Source organism: Rhinolophus ferrumequinum, chromosome 20 (genome assembly GCF_004115265.2).
Source record: "Rhinolophus ferrumequinum isolate MPI-CBG mRhiFer1 chromosome 20, mRhiFer1_v1.p, whole genome shotgun sequence".
Classification (NCBI taxonomy): domain Eukaryota; kingdom Metazoa; phylum Chordata; class Mammalia; order Chiroptera; family Rhinolophidae; genus Rhinolophus; species Rhinolophus ferrumequinum.
The window spans coordinates 18,281,455-18,304,031 of NC_046303.1; the positions used below are offsets into that span (position 1 = coordinate 18,281,455).

At 45.0% G+C, this 22,577-nt stretch overlaps 2 protein-coding genes across 7 annotated transcripts in view; one reads left to right on the forward strand and one right to left on the reverse strand.

The window, feature by feature from the left end:
* The window catches only part of CDCA7L (cell division cycle associated 7 like), a 37,152-nt gene extending 17,124 nt beyond the window's left edge, over window positions 1–20,028 (forward strand). For 2 of the 4 annotated variants that reach the window (XM_033088406.1, XM_033088409.1), the window contains exons 2-10: window positions 6,278–6,418; window positions 10,252–10,389; window positions 13,192–13,569; window positions 15,000–15,071; window positions 15,168–15,338; window positions 16,014–16,139; window positions 17,370–17,519; window positions 18,503–18,639; window positions 19,156–20,028. In XM_033088406.1, coding sequence (XP_032944297.1) covers window positions 6,278–6,418; window positions 10,252–10,389; window positions 13,192–13,569; window positions 15,000–15,071; window positions 15,168–15,338; window positions 16,014–16,139; window positions 17,370–17,519; window positions 18,503–18,639; window positions 19,156–19,186 — 1,344 coding nt within the window. In that variant the 3' untranslated portion in view covers window positions 19,187–20,028. Of the gene's footprint in view, window positions 1–667; window positions 761–6,277; window positions 6,419–10,251; window positions 10,390–13,191; window positions 13,570–14,999; window positions 15,072–15,167; window positions 15,339–16,013; window positions 16,140–17,369; window positions 17,520–18,502; window positions 18,640–19,155 lie in introns of those variants that run through there. The other 2 variants (XM_033088408.1, XM_033088407.1) reach the window with 2 other exon arrangements.
* A 138-nt stretch (window positions 20,029–20,166) lies between these two features.
* The window catches only part of DNAH11 (dynein axonemal heavy chain 11), a 294,793-nt gene continuing 292,382 nt past the window's right edge, over window positions 20,167–22,577 (reverse strand). For all 3 annotated transcript variants that reach the window (XM_033088403.1, XM_033088404.1, XM_033088405.1), the window contains 3 exons: window positions 22,069–22,181; window positions 21,404–21,544; window positions 20,167–20,529 (listed from right to left, as the gene is read on the reverse strand). In XM_033088403.1, the coding sequence (XP_032944294.1) occupies window positions 20,282–20,529; window positions 21,404–21,544; window positions 22,069–22,181 (502 nt within the window). In that variant the 3' untranslated portion in view covers window positions 20,167–20,281. The remainder of the gene's footprint in view (window positions 20,530–21,403; window positions 21,545–22,068; window positions 22,182–22,577) is intronic.

Here is a 22,577-nt window from a genome sequence, read left to right on the forward strand (position 1 = left end):
ACAATTTGTCATACTTGTGGTGGACCTTTTCCCCAACTTTTCTTTTTGTTACCTTTTCTAAATTTTGTTTTCTTCTTCTAAGTAAGAAGTTGTACATCGTACACTCTTTCTAGGATGATTTTGTGAACTTAATTGTCAGATCTTGTACAACATAATTTTTTGATATTTGTAGGATTTCCCTTTTAAGGGTGAATAATACTCCATTGCATGTGTATGTGACATTTGGTTAATCCATTCGTCTGTTGGTGGACAGCTGGGTGGCTTCCACTTTGTGGCTTTTGCGAATAGTGCTGCTATGAACAGGGAAGGGCTGTTGTAATACTTTGGTGTCTGGTACCAAGCGTGTTACTACCAGGCAGTAGTAGATATACTGTTGGTAATATTGGAGATTTTGCATTTAAAATTTCCTTGGTGTTCTACAAAGCACCGTAAGTTCTGCTGTGTGTTTTCCCTGAGTAGGTTTGAGATTCCAACTTGTAGATGTTTGGTCCTTCGATTAGAAACTAACATTTTAAATCTGGGCAATTTCTCACCAAGACTCAGTCAGATTCCTGGCTTCTCTGGGAAGGCTGAAGGTCAGGCACACTGGACCAGACCCCTCCCCCACCCCCCCACTTCCGTTCCTGCAGGTCTGCTGGAGTGGAGGAGTGGCCGTCAGCACCATCTCATGTCTTAGCCGGAGTTGCTTCCTTCATTGCCCGCCTGCTTGGCCCCCAATCCTGTTGAGTTTGCATTCTCTGTTCCCGAGATGATCTCTAAGGTAATTTGTAGGGCTTATGAGTGAAATCTGTGGTCTTTTCCAAAAGAGGAGCTGTGTCTGTTAACTACTGTGTATGTAGATACCCTGTATTCTGGGTGAACATCTTTCATTCCGATGGAATAGGCGTGCACCTTTTGACACAGTGTGACCTTCCTAGGAAACTCCATCTTCTCTAGGAAAATGTCTGTGAGGTCAGATTCATGCAGACGCCTTCAGCAAGAACTTCCTGACAAGCTGCTTTCAGCCAGCCCTTGGGTGAGGTGCTGGGGACGTTCCCCTAGTGCTGGGTCCTTGTCGGGGCGTTGAGTCCTGCTCTCCCACTTGACCTTTGATGATATTCATTCACATTGTTAGCAGGGACCGCAAACAAATATAAACTGTATGCATGAAAGGAATAGAATAAATGTGTATATTTTTAAAAGTTAAGGATATTAAAAATCTTTCCACGTTCAGAAGGGAATTTTCTTGATTTCTATTTGGTGAACTAGACTGCCATTATCCTAATGTTGTTCGAGTTTGAGTACTATAAATATAACCCACTGGTTGGGAATTTTTTTGTATTTTCTTTTCAGTTACTTGCTTTCATTTTTGTGTGGGAGTCTTATGATTCACATTACAATCAAATGGAACATAGGCTTTGTGGAGAAACTACGCGGCTACCCAGTGGATCGCTGCCAAATTGAACAGGGCAATGAGAAATCCTAGGGCCTAATGTATAACAATATATTGTTGTACAGAATGTATAATATAATATATTGTTGAACTGGTCATACATTAAAAGGTTGTACCTATGAATTTTCTCTCCGGTCCCTCGCATGCATATCTTGCCTTTTTTGTCCCATCTGTTAAATAGTTTGTTGCATTGAAGACACTTGAATGTTTTATGGAGACGTCTGCTAGTGACCAGGGCTTCTGATTGTCTGAAACTCGTCTCTTAATGCCTTTTGTAGTAAGGCAGCAAGAAACACAGCCCTGCGTGCCGTGCCCCAGGAATGAGTAGTGGGTTTTGCTTTTTTGAAAACGTGTTCTTTTGTTCCTGATTGGTTATTATAGTCCCGCTAAGGGCACCTCTGGAGCAGATGCAGAAGACAGAGATGGAGGAATTGGGTGGACACAGGCTTTGCACTTGTGGCAGGCTGTGACAGTGACCGACCGCGGGGCTAGTGCAGGGCCACCGGAAGCACTTATTCACATCGCCAGCCTCTATTTCTTGTCTGTGCTTCTGTTAAGTCATTACTTTGGGTGCTCTTCCTTCATTAACCTTTATGTTAAAACAGGCTTCTGGGCCAACCAGGCTTTTTGATTCAGAGAATGCTGGTAAGTCCAAAAGAAAGAGAGAAACCAACTCACCATCCCCTTTCTCAGGGCCACTGTAGGGCCTGAACTCGGTGGCTATTAGGCAAAGTCTGACATCCTTGAACTTTCGGAAGTCTTATCTATGTTTGTCTAGTGCGAGTGTTTTCTTGGAGTATTGGATCTGATGGCTAAAAAACCCCAAAAACAAAAAGTATCTCACAACAAAAGGTGTCTTTGAAAAGTTAAGGGGTCACATACTATTCAGTTTACCTCCTTATGAAAAGTTTTAATTGTTTCTCCTAAGAACCCTCTCAGAGGCTTTGCTTAGGAACTTCTTAGTAAAAACGAGGCAGGTTTTCTTCTATTGTTAGTAGAACTCCAATTCTGTGTCTACCCATTTATTTACCCATGAGGTGATTTTGTTAGATGCTGAGGACATGTTTGTATTAACCCTCTGACATCACTGAACTTGTATTTAATTTCTGAATTTATATTCTCTAAAAACCAAATGTTAAGTTTCCATTGATGGAACCCTTAAGTTTCTAATCGCGTTTTTAAACAAGAAGCGTGCATGATTTAAAAAAAAACAAAAAACTAACTAGATTAGGAATGAGTAATTTCTCAAATGAACCTGACTGTAAAATTAATTCAATGCACAGAAAAAAAGAATTCAAAGACTTCCAGTAACTCTATGTGCTAGTGCAGCGGACCAGTTTGACGTCTAGGGAACCCTGAGATCCTTTCAGTGTTCCACAAAGAAAAAGGTATTGTCATACTAATACTACGGCATTATTGGCCTTTTTCTGCTGTGTTGGTATTTGCACTGATTGTACAAAGCAAAAGCAGAGAAAACTGCTGGCCCCTAGCATGAGTCCAGGCAGTGGCACCAGACGGTGGCAGTGGTCATCACGCTCGTCACCTCAGTGACGCGACTGTGGAAGAAAATCCCAGTTTCACATAAGAATGTCTTGTCGCAGTGAAAATGATTTTATCAAAATCTCAACCCCGGAGGGCATCTCTTTAAAATACCGCAGGATGGAATAGGAAGTACGTGGAAAATCCTCTGCATCCCCAAGTATGGTGTTTGCCTGGTTCTCTCAGGGAAAAAGATGTCTGTAATGGTGGGACTGTATTCCGAGGATACAAAAAACCACAAAGAAATCTTGAACTTGACTGTTGTTGGCGGTGTCGTTGGTAGTGGTGTTGGTGGCCTAAGTTTGAAAGTATATTGTATGTATTGTAGGTAGAGCAAATGGGTACGTTTATGAGAAAGACTGGGAATTGGGTTTTCATTGTGGGGGAAGGGAGATACTGTGGGATTGAGGTTGGTGAGGAAGAATCTGCTCTGGTGGATTGGAATTCATGGTGTCGCTGTGAACTCGTGATTTAAGAAGCTTAAAGTATCCTTGTTCTGCCCAGTCAGAGCCTAGAAGCCGTGATGATAGTTCACTAGCAAGGAGCACCCCGAGTTCCCAGATCTTGATTTCTAAATGCCAGGCTGCTGGCAGAAAAGGCTGATTCGAGGTCTGGGGCAGGTACAGTGCAAGGCTAGCTCGGCACGTTGGGTGTGCCAGAAAGCGAGCAGGTGCTCAAAGACTATGGGGGTTGAGTCACAAGGACATGGGAGCTGCCTTGAAGGAGCTCCCCAAGGGCCAAATTTGGGACAGTTTGAGCACCAGAAAGAATGACGACAGTGATGAGTTGCAGCGCATTGAATAATATTACAATAATAATAATTATAATTTTTTAAAAACCCATGAATCTACATGGGAGGGAAAGAGGAGAGAGGGAGAGAGAGAGGGAGAGATTATCCCGTTACAGAAGAATGACAGCGAGTATATCAAGGAGGGATAGAATCTGAAAATCACCATTTTGCAATCTCTAACGTAATTGATTCAGGCAAGAGTTACCAATGGATACTGAACCTGTTGAGTATCAGGGAGAAGGATAGTCACAGAATCTCAAATACAGTGGTACCTCGGTTTTCAAGCGTCTCCGTTGACGAACATTTCTGTTTACGAACGCCGTAAACCCAGAAGTAAATGCTTCGGGTTTCTGCCGCGGAAGTCGAACATGTCACACGGCTCCGCTGAGTGCAAGATCCTGAGGCCTCGCTGTCGGCTGTTTTCCAACGTTGCAGAATTCGAACGGTCTTCCGGAACGGATAACGTTCAAAAACCGAGGTACCACAGTATCACCCGAGTTATTACTTACTAAATACAGAGGGGTAAAGTTACTTTTGTGAAGGAGAAATCTGGCAGATCCCACCTTGTTGATCAGACAGCATCACCACCAGAAGAGAGACAGCCAGACATTAGTGCTGTCTGAAGGAAGAACGCAGCACTACCGGTGAAGTAGTCTTGCCAAAAAGAAGCACCCTTAAATCTGATCACGTCTTTAGATTCAACTCCCAAATTACAGGAAATCCACAGCGACAGCGGAGTCTGCTAAATACCATCTTGGGGCTGCAAAACAAACAGAACTCCCAAACTCCAGACTCTGGCAAATGCTACTCTCAAATGATTCAGTTTCTTCAAAAATAAATTGTAAGAAAAAAATTAAAAATAAAGGACACGTGAGGAAGGATTTAAGAGACCTATGGACCAATGTATGGGCCTGTTTTGGATCGTGATACAGATAAACTGAGTTAAAAAAATACGTTAATAGAAGCGTGAAAACAGACTGTATATTTGCTGATACTACAGGGTGAAATGATCCTGTGTCTACAAGTGCTTTAAAATAATTTGGAAGGAGGGCAGTGGGGTAGGGATAAAGAGGAAACGTGATTAGCCATGGACAGATAATTGCTTAGGGGTTCCACATGTGTGTTCATTACACTGTTCCATCTACTTATCAATGTGCTTGAAAGTTTTTATAATTACGTTTTAAGAACCACTACTAATAAGGGGGTAAGTAGCCTGAGATTTTATGCCTCCTTAATGCAGTACATTGAGAAGTATATGTCATCGGCATAGAATTGTTGCTAAAAATGTTTAATTTGAATCTATCAGGAAGCTCAGAATGTAGGACATTCTACAAGGTAGTTGCTTTGGGCTATCGACGAAATGTCAGTATATGAAAAGCAGCAGAAAAAACAATCAAATATACACACGATCCTTGCTTAAGTGTATCCCTTTCCCCCAAGAAAGTTAGGAAAGATGTTTTGAGACAGTTGCAGACCTTCAAATAGGGACTCCTGATGAATGATATTACTGAATTAATGTGAATTATTTTAGGTATTACTATGGTTTTGTGGTTCTGTAGGAGAATGTCCTTATTCTTGGGAGGTGTGTGCTGAAGTATCTTAGGGTGAATTAGTATGATGTCTGCGAATTATTATTTTAAATATAACGTGGATTAGATTGGTTCATATTGAATCACTGCTTTCCTCGGTCAAAAACTGTCAAATGCCAGCAACTGCCTGTGGTTCAACCTAATATTTGTTGAAAGAGAAAGAAAGCCAATGTGACAAATGGGGGTTCCAGGTGAAGAATATATAAATGTTTGTAGTAGTCTTTCATCTTTCTATGTGTTTGAACTTTTTCAAAATAAAGAGTTGGGAAAAACTAGGTAGTCAGCATACAAAAATGAACTCTAACCAGATACGTGTTTGTTAGGTTAAATGTGCTGATGACATTCTGGGAATAATTGCCTATTATAATAGCGTTTAACTTTTCTTGGAATTCTAAAGCTACTATGATTTGATTCAGAATATAGAAAAGAAGGGAAGCTGCTTATTTCATTGTATGAATTTTCATATCTCTGAATCAACACATGACAAAGAACAGAAAAACAAAGAACTATAGGTAGGAACTAAGAAAATAGCGTAGGAACTAAGAAAAGATCTTATGGAATCTTTTTTACATGGATGACATTTAAAGACCCATCCACTGTGGGAGAAGAATAGAGAGATGACTGGTTACTCAGAAACCCATAATCTCGTTTCTAATTTTTTGTCAAGAGATCAAAAATGGCTTTTTCTTAGGTGTGACCTTGATATTCTCTGTAAGATAGGATCTGTCTCTGGGATTGGAAGAAGAAATGTCTTAGCCCATCCCCCTTCCCTCGTTGCCGCAAGCTATCTCAGGGTTGTCTTCTGGGCAACGATGGCAGATTGATAAAGTTATGAAATTGGTAATTTGTACTCCTCTCTAGAAAATTTCCCTAAGTGATTTCAACAATGCCTGGTTTTATCCTTCTTCTGTTTTGAATCCAAAACAGATTCCTAAAGAAGTGGCTGACATCTTTAACGCCCCCAGTGATGATGAAGAGTTCGTTGGTTTCCGAGATGATGTTCCCATGGAAACCCTCTCATCAGAGGAGAGCTGCGATAGTTTTGACTCGCTGGAGTCAGGGAAACAGGTATGGATGCTTCCTGTCAAGGCAGGCGTCCTTTGTCCGGAAGCCTGGATCTTGGTTCAAATATTCTTTTATTTGAAAATGGTCTGGGATGCGTGATATCTGTTAATTGTCGAGCATTTTTATAAGCTTTATGCCTTCGTGTTTTAAGAAACTGGGGAGAGTACCCAGCTTCCTTTTGCTGTTTTAAAATCCTTTCTACATACAGTAATTTTTATTGTTGTTGTTGAAGTAAAGGGGACCTCACATGACCAAACCCATTTTCAGTGCTACCTCGAGGCTGCTGCCTGTGGCGCGGCCGTGTTCAGGCTCCCACACAGCTGGCGGGAGGGCTGTTCCACACAGCGGTGGCCCACACCGCATGCTGCAGTGCAGCACTGCGTGGCTCCCACGAGACCTTTGTGTGTCTGCCGGCACCTCCCTCTTGGAATTGCCCAGTGTGGGCGGTGGAGGGGAGCATTTTACTCTCTTTAGTTACTTTGCTCTGTGGCAAACACAAGTTACAGTTCTCTGAGAGTTAGATTCCTGGAGGGTTTTTTTATTGTGCCTTAGCAGTCGCATGGCCAACCAAAATATCTAGCCTTCCGTGGCATTTTTCTTCCGAGTTCATCGTGGCACTCAAAATTCCTCATTCTTCCTCAACCATGGCCTCTCTTAAAAGGCTGTAAATTAAAACCGCCGTGCTTCAACTGGCCCAGTACAGGAAGGGAAGCAGTTCAGTATCTTCAGGGGCTGTGCCTGCTTGATTACGCAGCTGGCGGTGTGTGTTCTGGCCTCGGTGGGAGCTGTTCATGCCCAGGTCCTGGGCGCCTCCCCGTCTGTCTCTCTGGGCCTTACCTTACTTGATGTCTCCACAGCATGTGACCCTGCCAGCCACCTCCTTCCACTCCCCTTGGCGCCTTCCTCTCACTGACCCTTTCGTTCTCTGTTGTCGTCTGTTTCCTCGCCCCATGTGGATGTTCTCCAAGATTTTTGTCTTCAGACCTTTTCACTTAGTGATCTCAGTGATTGGCCTGATGGAGCTGTTACCTCCAAGTTCTTTAAGCCTTGGCTTCTCTCTCCAGCCCCAGGTATATTTTTGATGGCCAGCCGGACTGATCCTGATGATTCATGGGAGATCTGAACTCACCCTTTTCCCTCCCCTCGTTGTCTGTCTGGCTTCCTCATCGTTATTTCCATCTTTGGTGTTCTTGGTTCCTCCTCTTCCTCACCCATCTCCCTGACTCCCTTCCAGGAGTTGCTGCATCTTCTGCCATGTTCCTCACCTCCATTCTTTCCCTCCCCTTCCCTCTTCAGCTACCACAGTCCTCAGTTGTAGAACTGAGCCCTGGGTACGATCCTGTCTTACTCAGAAACCGCCATTCTCTCCATTTGAGCGTGGTCAGGCAGTGAGGGAAGTTGGAGCCTGTTGGATCCACCGTGAGGGGCGTTCTGAGCAGGACAGGATGTGTGTCAAGTGCCGAGCGCACAGCCTGGTGTGCAGGAGGCATTAAGAAACAGCAATTGCTTTCGCTGCTATGACGACGGCTGCTTCTGTGTTGTCAGAAAGCCCACCCTTCCCGCTCTACCCCCAGTCTGACCCAGCATGCCTTAGATGGCCCGTGACAATATGTTTTTCATGCAGACTGCACTTAATTCATGGACCTCCCATTTTACAGGTGATGAAACTGAAGTTCGGGGAGGTGAACTATAATTACAGTAACTCGCACAAGGCCCCGCATCTTTCCAGTCTGTTTCTTCACGTCACAGGAGCTTCAAAATAAAAAAGGCAACCACTCTGTTAGCTCCTTGTCTGGTCTGTTATTAGCTTCTGTCCTTGATCCTGGTGACCAAGGCTCCTAACACACTGTCTAGTATTGATTTTAAAGGGTAGCAACCAGGTGCCGGAGAGCAAAGAGCTGTGTGCAGGCTGTTAACTATGAGTGCAGCGAGGCCCTCTGGAGTGGGTATTTACTTCCTATAGACCCACGTTAGAAACATTTTTTACACCCTATGCAATAAGGAGAATACAAGCATAGGCCTTGATTTAGGGCTGCGGCTGAGTTGTTTTTCTTTATCAGAATTGGCCACCAAAGACACCGATTTCTCCCAGGCTGACCACTGCCCTGTGAAGCCACCTCAAAGGATGGAAAGACCTAGAGGACGGAAGGTGGCAACTTGCTGCTCCGTGGCAGGATCTCGGCAGGGTACAATGACATTTACACACAGACCCCATTGCTCTAAAACAGCCTGCTGGGGCCGGCTCGGGGCGCTCTGAACCAGATGTTTCCTGCTCTCGGAGGCAGCAGGTTCATGGTGGGTTTCCTTGGGAGCCAGCTGAGCACCATTCTTCCTTAATCTTTATTAACCGTGGCCTGCTGCTGCCCCACGCTGACCCCTCACACTCCTGATGTGTTGGACCCGTCTGAGAAAAGCTGACCAGCTTGCCTGCAGCGTGTGTGCCAGTGCTGACGCTGGTGTGCCGTAAACACAGTTTGAATTTCACTTTAAAGAAACTTCCCGTGTGTGTGTGTGTGTGTGTGTGTGTGTGTGTGTGTGTGTGTGGTGTGTCTTTTTCTTTTTTTACTAAGCAGCTGCACCACAGCTATCAACAAAGGAACAAAGGAATTTAGCTCTGAGCACACTCACTCCAATTACCCATAATAATTCATAGGAGACATTTTTAAATTTAAAAAAATGCTGGATATGGGCAATTCTTTCTCTATCCCCTTGTAAGTTTTTCCACTGTCTATTATATCTGTTTTTCTTCAGAGATGATCTGAGCACAAAGAAGTATATAATTAAAGTCAGGGAAAGGCATGGGGGGAGAAGATAAAGATTCTCCAATCAAATGTGGTGTGATGAGGGGTCACTGCTGTTTCGGGTGTGGGAGGGAGAGACGTCAGAGGCAACCAGGGACACGGACTCCAACGCTGGCTGCCAGCTTGGAGGAGGCTGTTGGGGCAGTTCTTTCTTTTCCCTCTCCATTCTTTCAAGCATGCCATTTAGAGAGCCCAGTTTCTTTCTTTTTATTATTAGTTCAAAGGAAAGACAACCTCGTTATTGGGAAATGCTCTCCTTTTTAAGAGTCAGTCATACAACATCTTTCCTGCTGCTCCCTGCTGCCTCTCATGGTTGCTGGCCTGTCACCAACTGGAAAGTCCTGGGGGCTCGCCGAGGGATGGAGCTTCCCATCAGTCCCCAGAGGCAGTTGGTGAAGCAGCGTCTGCAGTCACCTCAGCAGTGGGCGTGTCGGGGAGTGAAAGTCCAGCGCAAACCTGTCGTCTGTGAAAGGGAGGCCTGCCCACCGACTTGGAGGAGATGGGCGTTGGGTAGCTCTTAGAAAGGAAAGCCAGTGTGGAGAGGGAGCCAGGTTTTTCTGCACCTCGTCTTCCCGTGTGTTTTTGGTTCTTTGGGAAAGCAGGCATTCCTGACGGCCAGCCCTGGCAGGAGAAACTGAATTCCATCAGCACTTACTGGTCACGCAAGAAGCTGATGGAGGCTGTGGACACTCTGAGTTTTTGAAATCTTTCGACGTCTGGGTCTCAATTTCTGTGAGCTGTAGAAGATTGGTGTATGTGTGTGTTTATTGTGGTAAAATGTACATAACATAAAGTTGACCATTTTAATCACTTTTAAGTTCAGACAAGCTCCCAGTTTCTTGCCAGCAAGACACTAAGTAGCATTAAGTACATTCCAGTGTTGTGCAGCTGTCACCATTATCCATTTGCACAATGTTTCCATCCTCTCGAACGCAAACTCTGTACCCACTAAATGGTAGCTCCCATTGCCCCCCAATCCCTGGTAACCACTATTCTTCTTTCTGTCTTTGTGGCAAATGTGTGTTTTTAATTTAGCAGGATGTGCGCTTCCATTCCAAATACTTCACTGAAGAGCTAAGAAGAATTTTTATAGAGGACACTGACTCAGAGACAGAAGATTTTGAAGGATTTACGCAGAGTGATCTGAATATAAACAGTAACCCAGAAGGAAAGGTAATAATTATCAACACGAAGAAGTGTGGGTTGTAATATTTTTAGTCCTGTTTCTGAATTGTATTTTTTCTTGTAAGAAGTCACTTCACAAATAAAAAGATTTTACTTTGTCTTACAGGATTATCTTATAAGCCAGTTAACAGAATATAAAAATTGCTATTCCAAGGTGAATTCCTGGTCTGCCAGTTCGTTACCCTCTTATAAAAAAAATCCAGGTGTCTTCCCCAGGTGCCTTTAGAGTTTGGGGGATGTGTCCCAGGTGTCCCTTGTCCTTAGCAAAGAATTTATTTTAGACTTTCTTAAAGCTCTTTTATCTAAAAAGAGGAAGGTCTATCAGGGAGTAACAAGTTTCTTAAAGGCATTTCTTCTTGTGTGTGAAGTAATATTCTTGGGTTTGGAGTTCATTTGGCAAGGATTTAGCTGCAGTACACAGAGTTTTCCCTGTGTATTCTTGCCTGACATGTTTTTCCATGATGAAGGTGACCTGGGCCTGGCTGATTCCTAAGGTGCTCTGCCATCGAGAGACTTGTTGGTTCATCTCTTCCTGTTACTCCATATGTTCAGGCCATTTACTGCAGCCTAGTATTTGAATGTCAGGACTTTTTTGAGGAATAGAAGTGATGTCTGCTAAGTGAAAAACAGCATATGTTCATTCTCCCAAATCGATAGACCACGTCCTTCTTTGGTATCAAGATAAAGGATAGAGGTTAAGCCTCTTCAGAAGCTCCTAAGGAACCACTTCGGGCTTGGAACCTGTGTCGAAGTTGAAACAAGCAGTAACTAGTAACTAGTAGGTTTGCTTTGTCCTTCACCTTTTCCTAGGGGTCACTTAAGGCCTGAAAGCCCTAATGGTCGGCTGCCTTGTTTGATGGTGATTTTCTTCTCACCCCCGTGAATGGCTTTGTTTCCAGAAGCCGTTTGTGTGGCAGTTCATGTGTTCTGGCCAGCAAGTCTCCACTTTCTTGCCAACAAGACACTGAGATCTTTCTAAACCTTGATGGGTATCACCTACTCTTAGTGACTTACTTATCTTCTGTTCTTTAGCTGAGTGATGTCTGGTGAGTCAAAGAATTTGTGTTTCCAGCATGGGAAAGTAAATTATTCCCAAAGTCTTTTTTTTTTTTTTCTCCAAACCCTCACAATCTATAAATTTAAAGGATGAACTTTGAGATGTTACGTTGACTCTGCTATATATAACTCATAGCTTCGGGTAGGTCCACTTGAAAATTTTATTTTAAAATTCAGTGAGAAAACAGGTGCGGTTGCCTCCCTACCCAAACTCCTGCCCAGTGAAAACTGAGAGACCACCTCTGCGGATAAGGGGAGATTCCTCTCCCTTGGTGCCTAGTGGTCTTGTAGCCACAGGTGAAACAGCCACAGCAGGGGTACTGGCCCTGTCCTGTGTTCTTGCCCTCAGGTCTGTGTGTCCACTGGTATTTTTACAGTTTGCTGTTTCCCTACTTCAGTCCTTCAGCCATTCCACATCCGTGGTAAAGGGTTAGGTGGTGATTATGATAAATAAGAAAAGCCAATCTGGGGGATGTTTCCTCTGAAGTTGTTCTACAGTGTCTCCTAAAATCGGATTCCTCTACAGCCCACCGTTTTGAATTCCAAAGCTACTAATGGAGAAAGTTCAGGATATTAAAGGAATATAGATACAGTCAGTACAGTACAGCCTTCTTTCTCTACTTGGTTTGTTGTGGATTAACACATGCACCACGGCTTGGCAGTTGCCTCCATTTCTTTCCTCCCCCTGCCTTATTTTTCCCTTGGGTCCAGCTAGAGTCTGGAGGGTGGTCACTGAGGAGGAAGCAAGGCCATTAACTGAATCCTGGGCCCATCTTGGTGCTGTCTGCTCACCTCCCAGCAGTGCCATCGTCAGGGGTTCCTGACAGAGGTCCCCAGACTCAGCTTTCCAACATGTGGTCCAGGAAGGATGTCCAGGAGATGGCCTTGATCTCAGTATTTAAACCTATTTCTGTTATTGCTAGGAGTGCCCTCGTATCTGCCATGTTATCCACTGTCACCCGGGTAATGTCACCTGCCATTGCTTTCCGTTCTCCCAGTCTCCTCATGTGTAAAACCAAGTTACATTTTAATGCTGGAGACCGATACTGAGTGGGGTTTGGAAATTGGGGGTGAGAATTTCCTGAGCGGACTGAATGGTGTTCCACAAACCTGCAGAGCTGTGTCCTTTGACTCCGGCCCATGGCTCTGCCCTTACATACAAGGGAGGGACACTCCCCTTGGAGTGAGGGCCTGTCGTGTCCTGTCGTGACCCCAGCAGCAGGTTATCCGCCTGCTCCGTGGTCACTTCACTGAGGTGAAGTCAGCTCTCCCCCTTTGGCTCCTGGGTCCGATTCCTGCTACTTGGGGCCAATAGCATTTTTTTTCCCTTCTCTAGGCACTCCCATTTCCATCTGAAGATGACTCATGTCACACACACCCTTTTCTTTGACTGTTCCTCATGTTACTTGGCTTCCAGATGTGCCATCCTGGCTTTTCCACTGTGGAGGTGTCCACTTTGTCGGTGTTTTGCTTCCAGCCCAAGTCTCTGAGTAGAACCCCGTGTGCCAGTGGCGGGGCCTGGGGCAGCGAGCAGCAACAGGGCCTGCTCTTGGTTTTATTCGTCCGCAAACAATTTGAGCATGGAACTGAAGAATTCAGATAGAACTAATCACAGGGAGGGGAATCTTGCTGCTGTTCATTTTTTTCCTAAAATAATGTCCGAGTGGTTTTAAAGATCTCTTTTTGAAAGCCTGTTATAGACAACGTCTCTGTATTTTTTTCTCATTTTGTTAGTGCGACGAGTCAGATTTGAATGATGATGATAAAGCATCGTTAGGGGATGAGGAAGAGGAAGAGGAAGAAGAAGAAAAGGCAGCACCTAGAAGAAGCAGGCCTAGAAGAAGTAGTATTGGTCTTCGAGTAGCCTTGCAATTCCCCGCCAAGAAACTGGCAAAAAAATCCGATCAAAACAGTTGTTCTGAGCCGCTGTTTTCCAGCTCCCACTTACAGGACAATAAAAAAGCAATTCTTGGGAGAAAGAAAAGCTGTAGACAGGGGAAGGAAAGGGAAGATTCTGCCTCTGAGTCTGAGGATGACTCCAGGGATGAGGGCCAGGAGACCTCGGACGCGCTGCTGAAAAGGACCATGAACATCAAGGAGAACAAAGCCATGGTAAGGCCCTGCGTCCTGACCGGCAGCCACCGAGCCACACAGAGTCGGCCTTTGCAGGTCTTGCTGCTTTGGCTTCTGTCAGGAAAGGTCCTATGGGGAGTGTGTGTCCGTTCTCTTTTCCTGAACCCCACGCAGTTCTTACTTGATAATTCTGGTTTGAGAACAGAGACTCCTCACACCATTTGTAGCCGCCCCCACTGTGCCGTGAGCTAATGCTGCTTACTGTTTATTAAGTGACGTTCTAAGTACGTAGTGGGACTGCAGATGAGAGGGGCTGGACAGGACTGACGTGTTCCCAGCAGTAAGAAGCAAAGTGTAAATAGAATACTAGGAAGCCCACTTAAGAGTTGCAATGGGCAGGTCAGGCAGGTGGCTTTCAACCCAGAAACCTTTCCCCTGTGACGCCCTGCTGTGGTTTCAGACGGCATCTGAAGGATGGAAAGAGGTCTGGGTATTAAAACAAACTGGTCTTTAAAATGTCTTCACTAGAATAATTACTAGAACAAGGTGAAACCTTTATTAGGTGTCGTTTTTTTGTATATGGTCCATAACTATTGTTTGCTTCGTAATTTTGTATATGCAGAATTAAAAAAGTAATTCTACCAGTCATAATCACTTTTAGCATTTTGGTGTATTTTTTCTCTCTGATATTTTCTTTTAAAATGTAATGTTAATGATACTGTATATACAATCGTATGTATCTGATAAGTTACTTAAGAAAATACAAAGCTTACTTTTGGGTAAAATTTATCCCACAACACAGTTTTTATTATTATTATCTAAGGGAAGTTTTTAGCACTATGTCCGTCTGCATCTTTAAGAAACTGTGTTCTTCCTGATCTTTTAGTGAGTGACACCCGTACATTTGTATAAACCTAAAAATAAAAAGAATCCTAATGAAATTGCCTGGTTGGCATATTAATGCCTGGTACTCGGTGTGGTTAGGTGTTTATTTGGGCATATTTTCAGAAATTATTTTTATTGATGAGAACTTAATCATTTTTTGTTTGGAGCTCTAAATGCCTGTCCGCATGATCTCGTTGAGAGCTCTTTCTGTTTTGTACATGACGAAACTTGATTCAGGTGTGTCAATAATGTCCCAGGGTCACAGTGCTAATCCCTGGCCCGGTCAGGACTCCAAACCTGATGCCCCAGGCCTTGGTCATCCAGGACAGTTTTCGTCGTGTCGTGTCCTTATAACATAAGGAATGGGCATAGATTTTATTCCTATGAAGGAGGATATCAGCATCTCACCTCTGGAGATAAAAAGCTTGCCATGTGAGGTGAACATTACAACAGCTGTTGAGCTCTTCAGGTAACCTGCTACCGTCAAGTTTCTCATGGCTGCAAAACTGAAGACTTGGGGTACAGTGATAGATGAACTAGATTTGGCAGTACTGATGTCCGATCCTTTTCGTTTTGAACTTCAGCTCGCGCAGTTATTGGCGGAACTGAACTCCATGCCAGATTTCTTCCCCGTGCGCACCCCAAGCTCGGCTTCTGTAAGTGGAACCCCTTACAGTTATTTAATCCCGTCCTGTCGACACAGTCCGTAGCCAGGAAGCACCCAGCTGCCTATGTCTTGCTCTTGCTTTCAGAAGAAGAAGACTGTGAGGCGGGCCTTCTCCGAGGGGCAGATCGCGCGGCGGATGAACCCCACCCGCAGCGCACGGCCGCCCGAGAAGTTCGCATTGGAGAACTTCACGGTCTCAGCCGCCAAGTTTGCAGAAGAGTTTTACAGTTTCCGGAGGAGGAAGACAATCAGTGGGGTATTTTCTGACCATAGTAAACCACTTATTCTTTGTCGGAGCCAGGGTCCTCATCACAGACACCACGGGGCTGGTTAAAGGTGCTGAGGTGCTGCCTGGGTCTGCCGCAGCTGAGAATGTGCCTTTCTGCTCAGTCCCGGGTGGTGCTGCTGGGACCACACTCTGAGAAGAATCCCTGCGCTAAGCTGTCCGCTACCCAGAGTCCTTCACCTAAGCCTAGCCAAGGAGCAGCTCAGTGGTTAGGTCCCCGGCTTGCTCCCCACAGGAGGCAATACAGGCCGGTGAATGGCTCCAAGTGGCTCTGTGGTTCTGCTTGGGGGAGAGTACAGTGATTCCTCCGAGCCTTTGTTTTAGGAGTAAGGCATTTCAAGTGCCTTCAGTCTGGAGCGAGAAACTTTGGACCATTCCCCTTAGTGGGTTTGGCTGTTCAGCCTGGTTCACTTCCCAATCCTCAATAGTTTACAGCAGGTGCCCATTGATGAGGCAGGGAAAACCTGAGCTGCTCATTTATTGTTGTATCACCTTGCCATGAAGGGCGCTCGGCACTGTGACGTGATAAATGAGTGACGTGGCTAACACCAACGGTGCTGGAACGCCGAGAGTTTACAATTTCTTACTGTGTTTTTAACCACTCAGAATATCTTATGCCAGGTTCCACGTTGGCTCCTTTTGTAGGGGAAGTGCCGGGGATATAGACGGCGTCACCGTATATCTTCTTTTCGGCCAGTAGAGGACATCACTGAAGAGGACTTAGAAAATGTTGCCCTAACTGTTCGAGATAAAATCTACGATAAAGTTCTGGTAAGTTATACATGACAGATAATTCACATGACTGTGATTCTTATTGGGAATCCAAGGCACTGGTGTTTCAAATCCTGCATTGTTTTTTTAACTATATCTGGGCTTACGCCCTGTGTCATCTCCCTGGATTGGAGGGTCAGCTGGCACTGGGGAAGGGAAGATGGCTACGGTATTTCCCTGAAAATAAGACCGAGCCGGACAATCAGCTCTAACGCGTCTTTTGGAGCAAAAATTAATATACGTCCCAGTCTTACTTTACTATAAGACCGGGTCTTCATAATATAATCTAATAAAGACCCGGTCTTATATTAATTTCTGCTCCAAAAGACGCATTAGAGCTGATGGTCCGGCTAGGTCTTACTTTCAGGGAAACACGGTAGGATGGTTTAGTGCAGGAATTCTCAGGGGCGAAGTTTCTCTGGGGAATGCATAGTATTGGGGTGGGGGTGGGAAAACAGCTATTTATAATTGTTAAAGTTTAAATATTTATATACTTTTTTGTGTTTTAAACAAAAAATAATGCGCTTTTTGGTTAATATAACCACAGAAACTAAAGTTTGAGAGACTATCTGGTTGGTAGGAGGTGGGTTAAAATTCTTTTAAATGGTGATTTAGAGGGAGGCTTTGTGTTGTTTTGCATGTGAAGTAGGTATATACCTCCCTATGCCTCGGTGCCTTCTATAAAATAATAGTTTCATGGTTAGTAAGTATGAGCTTGAACCTGGGCAGTCTGTGCTCTTCACTTTTTCTACAACAGTCAACAGTTTTCTTGTTTTTTGTTAGATAAGTAAAGGGATACAGTCTTTAGGTAGTGTTTTTAGTTTAATTGTTAACATTTTAAACCAAGAGATTTTATGCTGAAAATACCCAGACCAGCAGACCAGCAGGACACAGAGCTGAGTTGCTGCTGCCCAGGGCTCATTGTCCCTCTGTCGCCCTCTATGGGCTCTGACCCTCCTCCTTCCTTCCCCCTGATCTCTGATCATTTGTGTCCACCTGATGGTTTCATTTCTTCAGGCTCCCTGCTCAGTCAGTCTCATATGCCCTGATACGCTTCTCTGGCCCCAGAACTCACGGAGGGTGCCATGGTTTGTACCAGAGAAGCGATGCTGCTTGCTTCTAGGAGAGGGGCGGTGCGTCTTCGTGCTTTTAGGAGTGTGCCTGACAGCATGTGGCCTTGTGGGCATCAATGTAAATCCATGTTCCCCACTCACCACCTTCTCCCCTCAGGGTAACACTTGTCATCAGTGTCGGCAGAAGACCACCGACACCAAGACTGTGTGTCGGAACCAGGGCTGCGGCGGGGTGCGAGGACAGTTCTGTGGGCCGTGCCTGCGGAATCGCTACGGGGAGGACGTGCGATCAGCCCTGCTGGACCCGGTAGGAGCAGTGTTCTCATTTGTCCTGAATTGTATTGGGGAGGGGAAGCCTGAAGATGGGGCTCCCTGCCCTTTATCAGGGACCTAGAGCTGCGGAGTTCTGGGTTCTGGAGAGCCCTCGCCACCCGCCTCTCTCTACACCATAAGATGCTAGGAGAAATGAAGAATAGGGTTTCCTGAAAAGGGAGCAAGCTGACCAACAGGACAGGACGAGATTGCATTGGGTTTTCCAGAGTCGGAGCCAAGCTTTCTTACTTGTCTGGTTCGTCTAGGTGAACCCATGTCCATTTGCTCCAGCAGCATGCTTTACCTGGGCCAGGCGTGTTACAGTGTCGGGTGCATTGTGTGGGCCCAGCACTGCTCTAAGGTTTCACATCTACCAGTGCAGATGACTTTATCTCTGATATTCATTTACCCTTGTGAAGTAGGTATATACCTCCCTATGCCTCAGTGCCTTCTTTAAAATGAGATAATAGTCTCATGGTTAGTAAGTATGAGCTTGAACCTGGGCAGAGTGCTCTTAACCTCTTCTACAGCAGTCATAAGGGTATATGCTGGCTCCGGTTTGCAGATGACTGAACTGCCACTCAGGTTAAATTAACAACGATCTCACAAGTGGGAAGTAGAAGAACTAGCATTCACACCCAGGTCTCACTGATGTGCTTCTAGAACCAGGAAAACCAGTGCCCGATTCCCCAGGTGTGTAACCTGTCTAGCTGTATGGGGCCCTGCACTTGGTCTAATACTGCTGAAATTCTCCCAAATTTTTGAACAGGTATCTACTAGTTATGTCAGCTGCTCCTGAAACCAACATTTGTCATGTGTAACCAAGCTTTCGGGCCTTTTTGAAACACTAAGAGGGAGGAGACAGATAACCCTTCCCCCGTGAATAAAGATTGGAGGAGAGATTCAGGCTTGATCAGAACCTTGTCTTGCCAGAGCCTGCAGCTAATGGGGGAATTGCTGCTGTCACTTCTCTCCTAGAGTTGGATGTGTCCTCCGTGCCGTGGGATCTGCAATTGCAGTTACTGCCGGAAGCGGGATGGCCGCTGTGCCACAGGGATCCTCATTCATCTGGCCAAGTTTTACGGTTACAATAATGTTAAGGAGTATCTGGAGAGGTAAGTCTTACAAATCAAAACTGAAGGTGGTTGTCTCAGGTCCAGCAGGGCAGATTCTCTAGGCAGGTAGTGGTTGCCTCATTTCAGGCTGATTCTTAAAGGCCACCTAGCGTGCCATCCATTCTGTATCTCTGCATTGGAAAAGCTCAGGACTGATGTTTTTCCCAATTAGGAAATTCCCCCCGGGGCTAGAATTCTCAGTGTGGTTATTGCCTGGAGCCACTGTGGGTCCTCATTGGGTAAAAAAGAAGTGGAGCAGCCTAGGCACTCTGACCCTACTGGGCAGGGAGGTTTGGGGGATGTGCACTTAGGACGTGCTTATCTCATTCTGCAGACAGGAGGTGGCATTGGGGTCCACAGCAAACCCTAAAGTGCAGTTTTAGAAAGAGGCAAGTCACACTTGGGGCCTGCAGGATCCATTACTTAAGCCTGAGGAGTCAGGACTGACCAAGTAACAGAAGATGTACGTTGGGCTTTGTCCTCTCCTCCCACTAACACTTCCCATCTTTTTCTCAGCTTACAAAAGCAGCTGGTAGAAGATAATTAAAAGAAGAGCCAGCCAACTCAGCGTATTCTAACAAGACATGCCATATGTACCATTTGTGCCTAAGATTTCTTAACAGTTGTGTTTTTATACAGAAATTCTTTCTAGATCTTAAATACTTATTTTTTTTTAAGATTGTTTATATGCTTACAAAGATTTCTCAGGAGGACAGGTAAACACCTCAAGGAATCGATATATATATATATATGTATACACAGGCCTGTTTGAATTGTTAAAAGCATCTATAGATGATTAAAAAGCACAATTAAAGTTCAGGTAAGTTCCAGAGAAAACATTGTATTAGTAGCTCTGGCCTTTGACACTGTTTAATTATCGATGTTGCTTTGATCTTTTACCTCCCAATAAGTAATAATTCTAGGCCAAGTTTTTACAGGGGTTATGTCCCCTTTAGTTTGCCTTATCCTGACCGTAGGTCAAACCACGTAGTATAACCTGTTCTGGGTGATTGAAAATTTACGTTGAAGAATGTTCCCCTAAATTACCAAGTGCAATTAACCACAGAACTAGAGAGTACTAGAGTTTTATTTTTATTAAAACTTGAATGAACAAAAAGTGGACTGCAACATGACCAACACTGGAGCCTCAGCACTGCTGGCTGGCAGCTGCTTCGCTCAGGATTCACCTGCCGCCTGGGGCCAGTTGCTTCTATATTTTAAAAGAACATAAGGGCTCATTTAAAAAGATTTTGGTTAAACATCTACAAGAACTGAAATGCCACTCACTGACAGGGAGACTTCCATCCCCGTTGTTTTGGAGGTTGTGCGTCTGTTCCATGGAACCTTGAGAACAATGTGAGAGATACTGTAGTTTTTATGGGAGGGGTACTGCGGAAAGCTGAAAAGCGATAAACAGAAAGAGTCCAGTATTTTTTTTTTTTTACCCCTACATTGCCTTCCTTTTCTTCCCCTTCTCTACTTTTTAAGGCTGGTGTTTTTAAAAAAATTAATGCACATTTATAAGTTACGGAAGCTGGAATATGTTTTGTGCCTCCGTAGACTAAGTTAATATGCGTGGGAACAGTGCAGTAACAACAGAAATTCCTCACTGCGTTGCTGTCGAGGCTGCAGGATGTCCCCTCTATGCTTCTAGCAGTAGAGCCACACCTGCCAGAACCCATTTGGCCGTCTTCTCTTTGCTCTTCAACCTGAAGGTCCAGACATAGTTGGGGCCCCTCCTTTTGGTTTTGTACACGGGGCACTCATAGGTGTGTTTGGTATCCTGTCTGTCCATGGGTACGGCTTTTGCGAAGATGACTGGCATCGCAGATGTCAGCTCCTTGAGGCGGGCTTCCACAATGGTTCCTGACTGGATGTCCCATCTTGCACCTACAGCAGAAACACAAGGGTTGCAATGGTGGGGCGTGTGGAGACCGATCTTATAGTTTGTGGAGGCAATAAACATTCTGGTTTTGTCATGTTCCTTCTCGTCAGTGGCTTCTTTACTGAGCCGGCCCAATACTGAGATACTTGCTACCCAGGTACTGTGTAAGCAGACCGTCGCTCTCATGCTGAACACCTACACTTTCTTAGGAAAACCGATTCCATAACAATCCGGACACCCAAAAGCAAACTACTTGGCCCTGACTTTTAACCAAATGTGAATTTGAATGTTTAGAGACAGTATAAGTCTCTAATTCACCACGTTCCCTTCCCACTATACCTTTTCTTATGCCAAGTTCAGGTACCTCATTTACCCTGTCTTTGAACTTGTGGCCCTTGCTCTACTGTGAAAAATAAGGATCTCAGGAAAAACATGCAGAATAAATGCATGGCCAAATATATTTGGAAAACACTGCAGACTCTACCCACCCCCTCTTAGAGGTTTACAATTGGCACTGGCAGGTTAAAGGCATGGAGAAGTGTTGCAACAAAATAGAGTGAGAAAAGTAGAAAGATTTTGAATTGATTATATTGAAAAGCACAATAAATGCAGTGAAGGTCTTAAACTACCCTGTGGCGTTAACATCAGATATATGTACAAATTTAAATGATAGCCATCACCCTAAATGCCTTCAAGTTTGGCTCACATTGAATGCACTTCCTGGCATTTAAATTTAAAATCAGGAAACGAGGCAAGTCACCACTAGCGTGAGTGACTGAATGCTGAGAAACAGTTAAAAAAGGAGAAATACCAATTTCAACCTCAGTAAGAAAGGTCCTTAACTGAATATCCCTGCATGTATTCCTTGGGGTGTCTCACCTTCCATGAGGAGCCCATGCAGATATGCACCTTCCCTTGGGGGGTGTCCATAATCTTCCTTCGTTTTTTTGGTAACATCAACAGTCAAGCACATTTTATCCAGGGGCCACTCGTTTTTTCGAGCCATGGTCTGCATGATTGCTTTGGGAGGAGAAGGAACAGGGATTGGCTAGGATACAGTTGAACGCAAGGTTTCCAGGAGCCACTACCTGAGGCGTGCTTGGGTCCCACGCAGTTCTTAGGTATTTGCGTGTGGCTGCATTAGAGCAAGGGTTGACAAACTAAGGCCTGCAGGACAACCTCAGCTTTTGTAAATGCATTTTCCCTGAACAGCCCCACCGTTACGTAATGTCTGTAGTGGCTTTGGCACCGTCATGGCAGAGGAGCTCCTGTGAAAGAGACCATGTGGCCCTTGGCAGATAACAGATGCTAGACTGAACCACCTCCCACCTCCTGGACTACTCCTGGGCGTCCTTCCCTGGCACTGCTGTTCTGCCTGGAATTGTGTTTCCTCTGTGGTTGACACTCTCTCGTCCTCTCTTTTCTATAACGGCTACTGCATGAGGCCTAGTGAGCAGGGCGGGGAGAGTCCAGGTAAAGGTAGGCGGAAGTTCTGCTAGGGATGTGGTTCTGTCAGCATCGGGCTACTCTGCCCTAGGCCTCACCAGTTAAGAAGGACTGGGGGTTGAAGAAGCCAGAAAGCCACACCACAGCGGGAAGGGCGAGATCGTGTGTCCAAGTATCCAGTTCTCGGCATCGTAAGAGGAGGTCATTAAACCTGGTTAATAGACGATAAGAAGAAATGAGCTTGCTTTTTAGTAATACAGAAGTTTCCCAATAAGATGTAGGAGATTCTGGGGAGGGGTGGTGATAGAGAGGTACACCACTGATATCCAGTATAATTTGCAGAACTTTGTACCTTTAAAGGGCCAGAAGTTTTTCCTGTAAAGCTTTTTATATCTTACGGCTATTACCACTAGGGACAAGAAACACTGGGCGATATGGAAAATTTGTCACCATTTTTATAGCCAATGTTTAGAGCCTCCTAGACTACACAGGTGATCTGTGTATGATCTGGGCTGACAAGTGCCAACATGGAGGTACGTACAGGGTGCTGAGAACACAGGAAAGCATGTGTGTGTCTGAGGACGGGGAGGGGAAGACTGCCATGGGT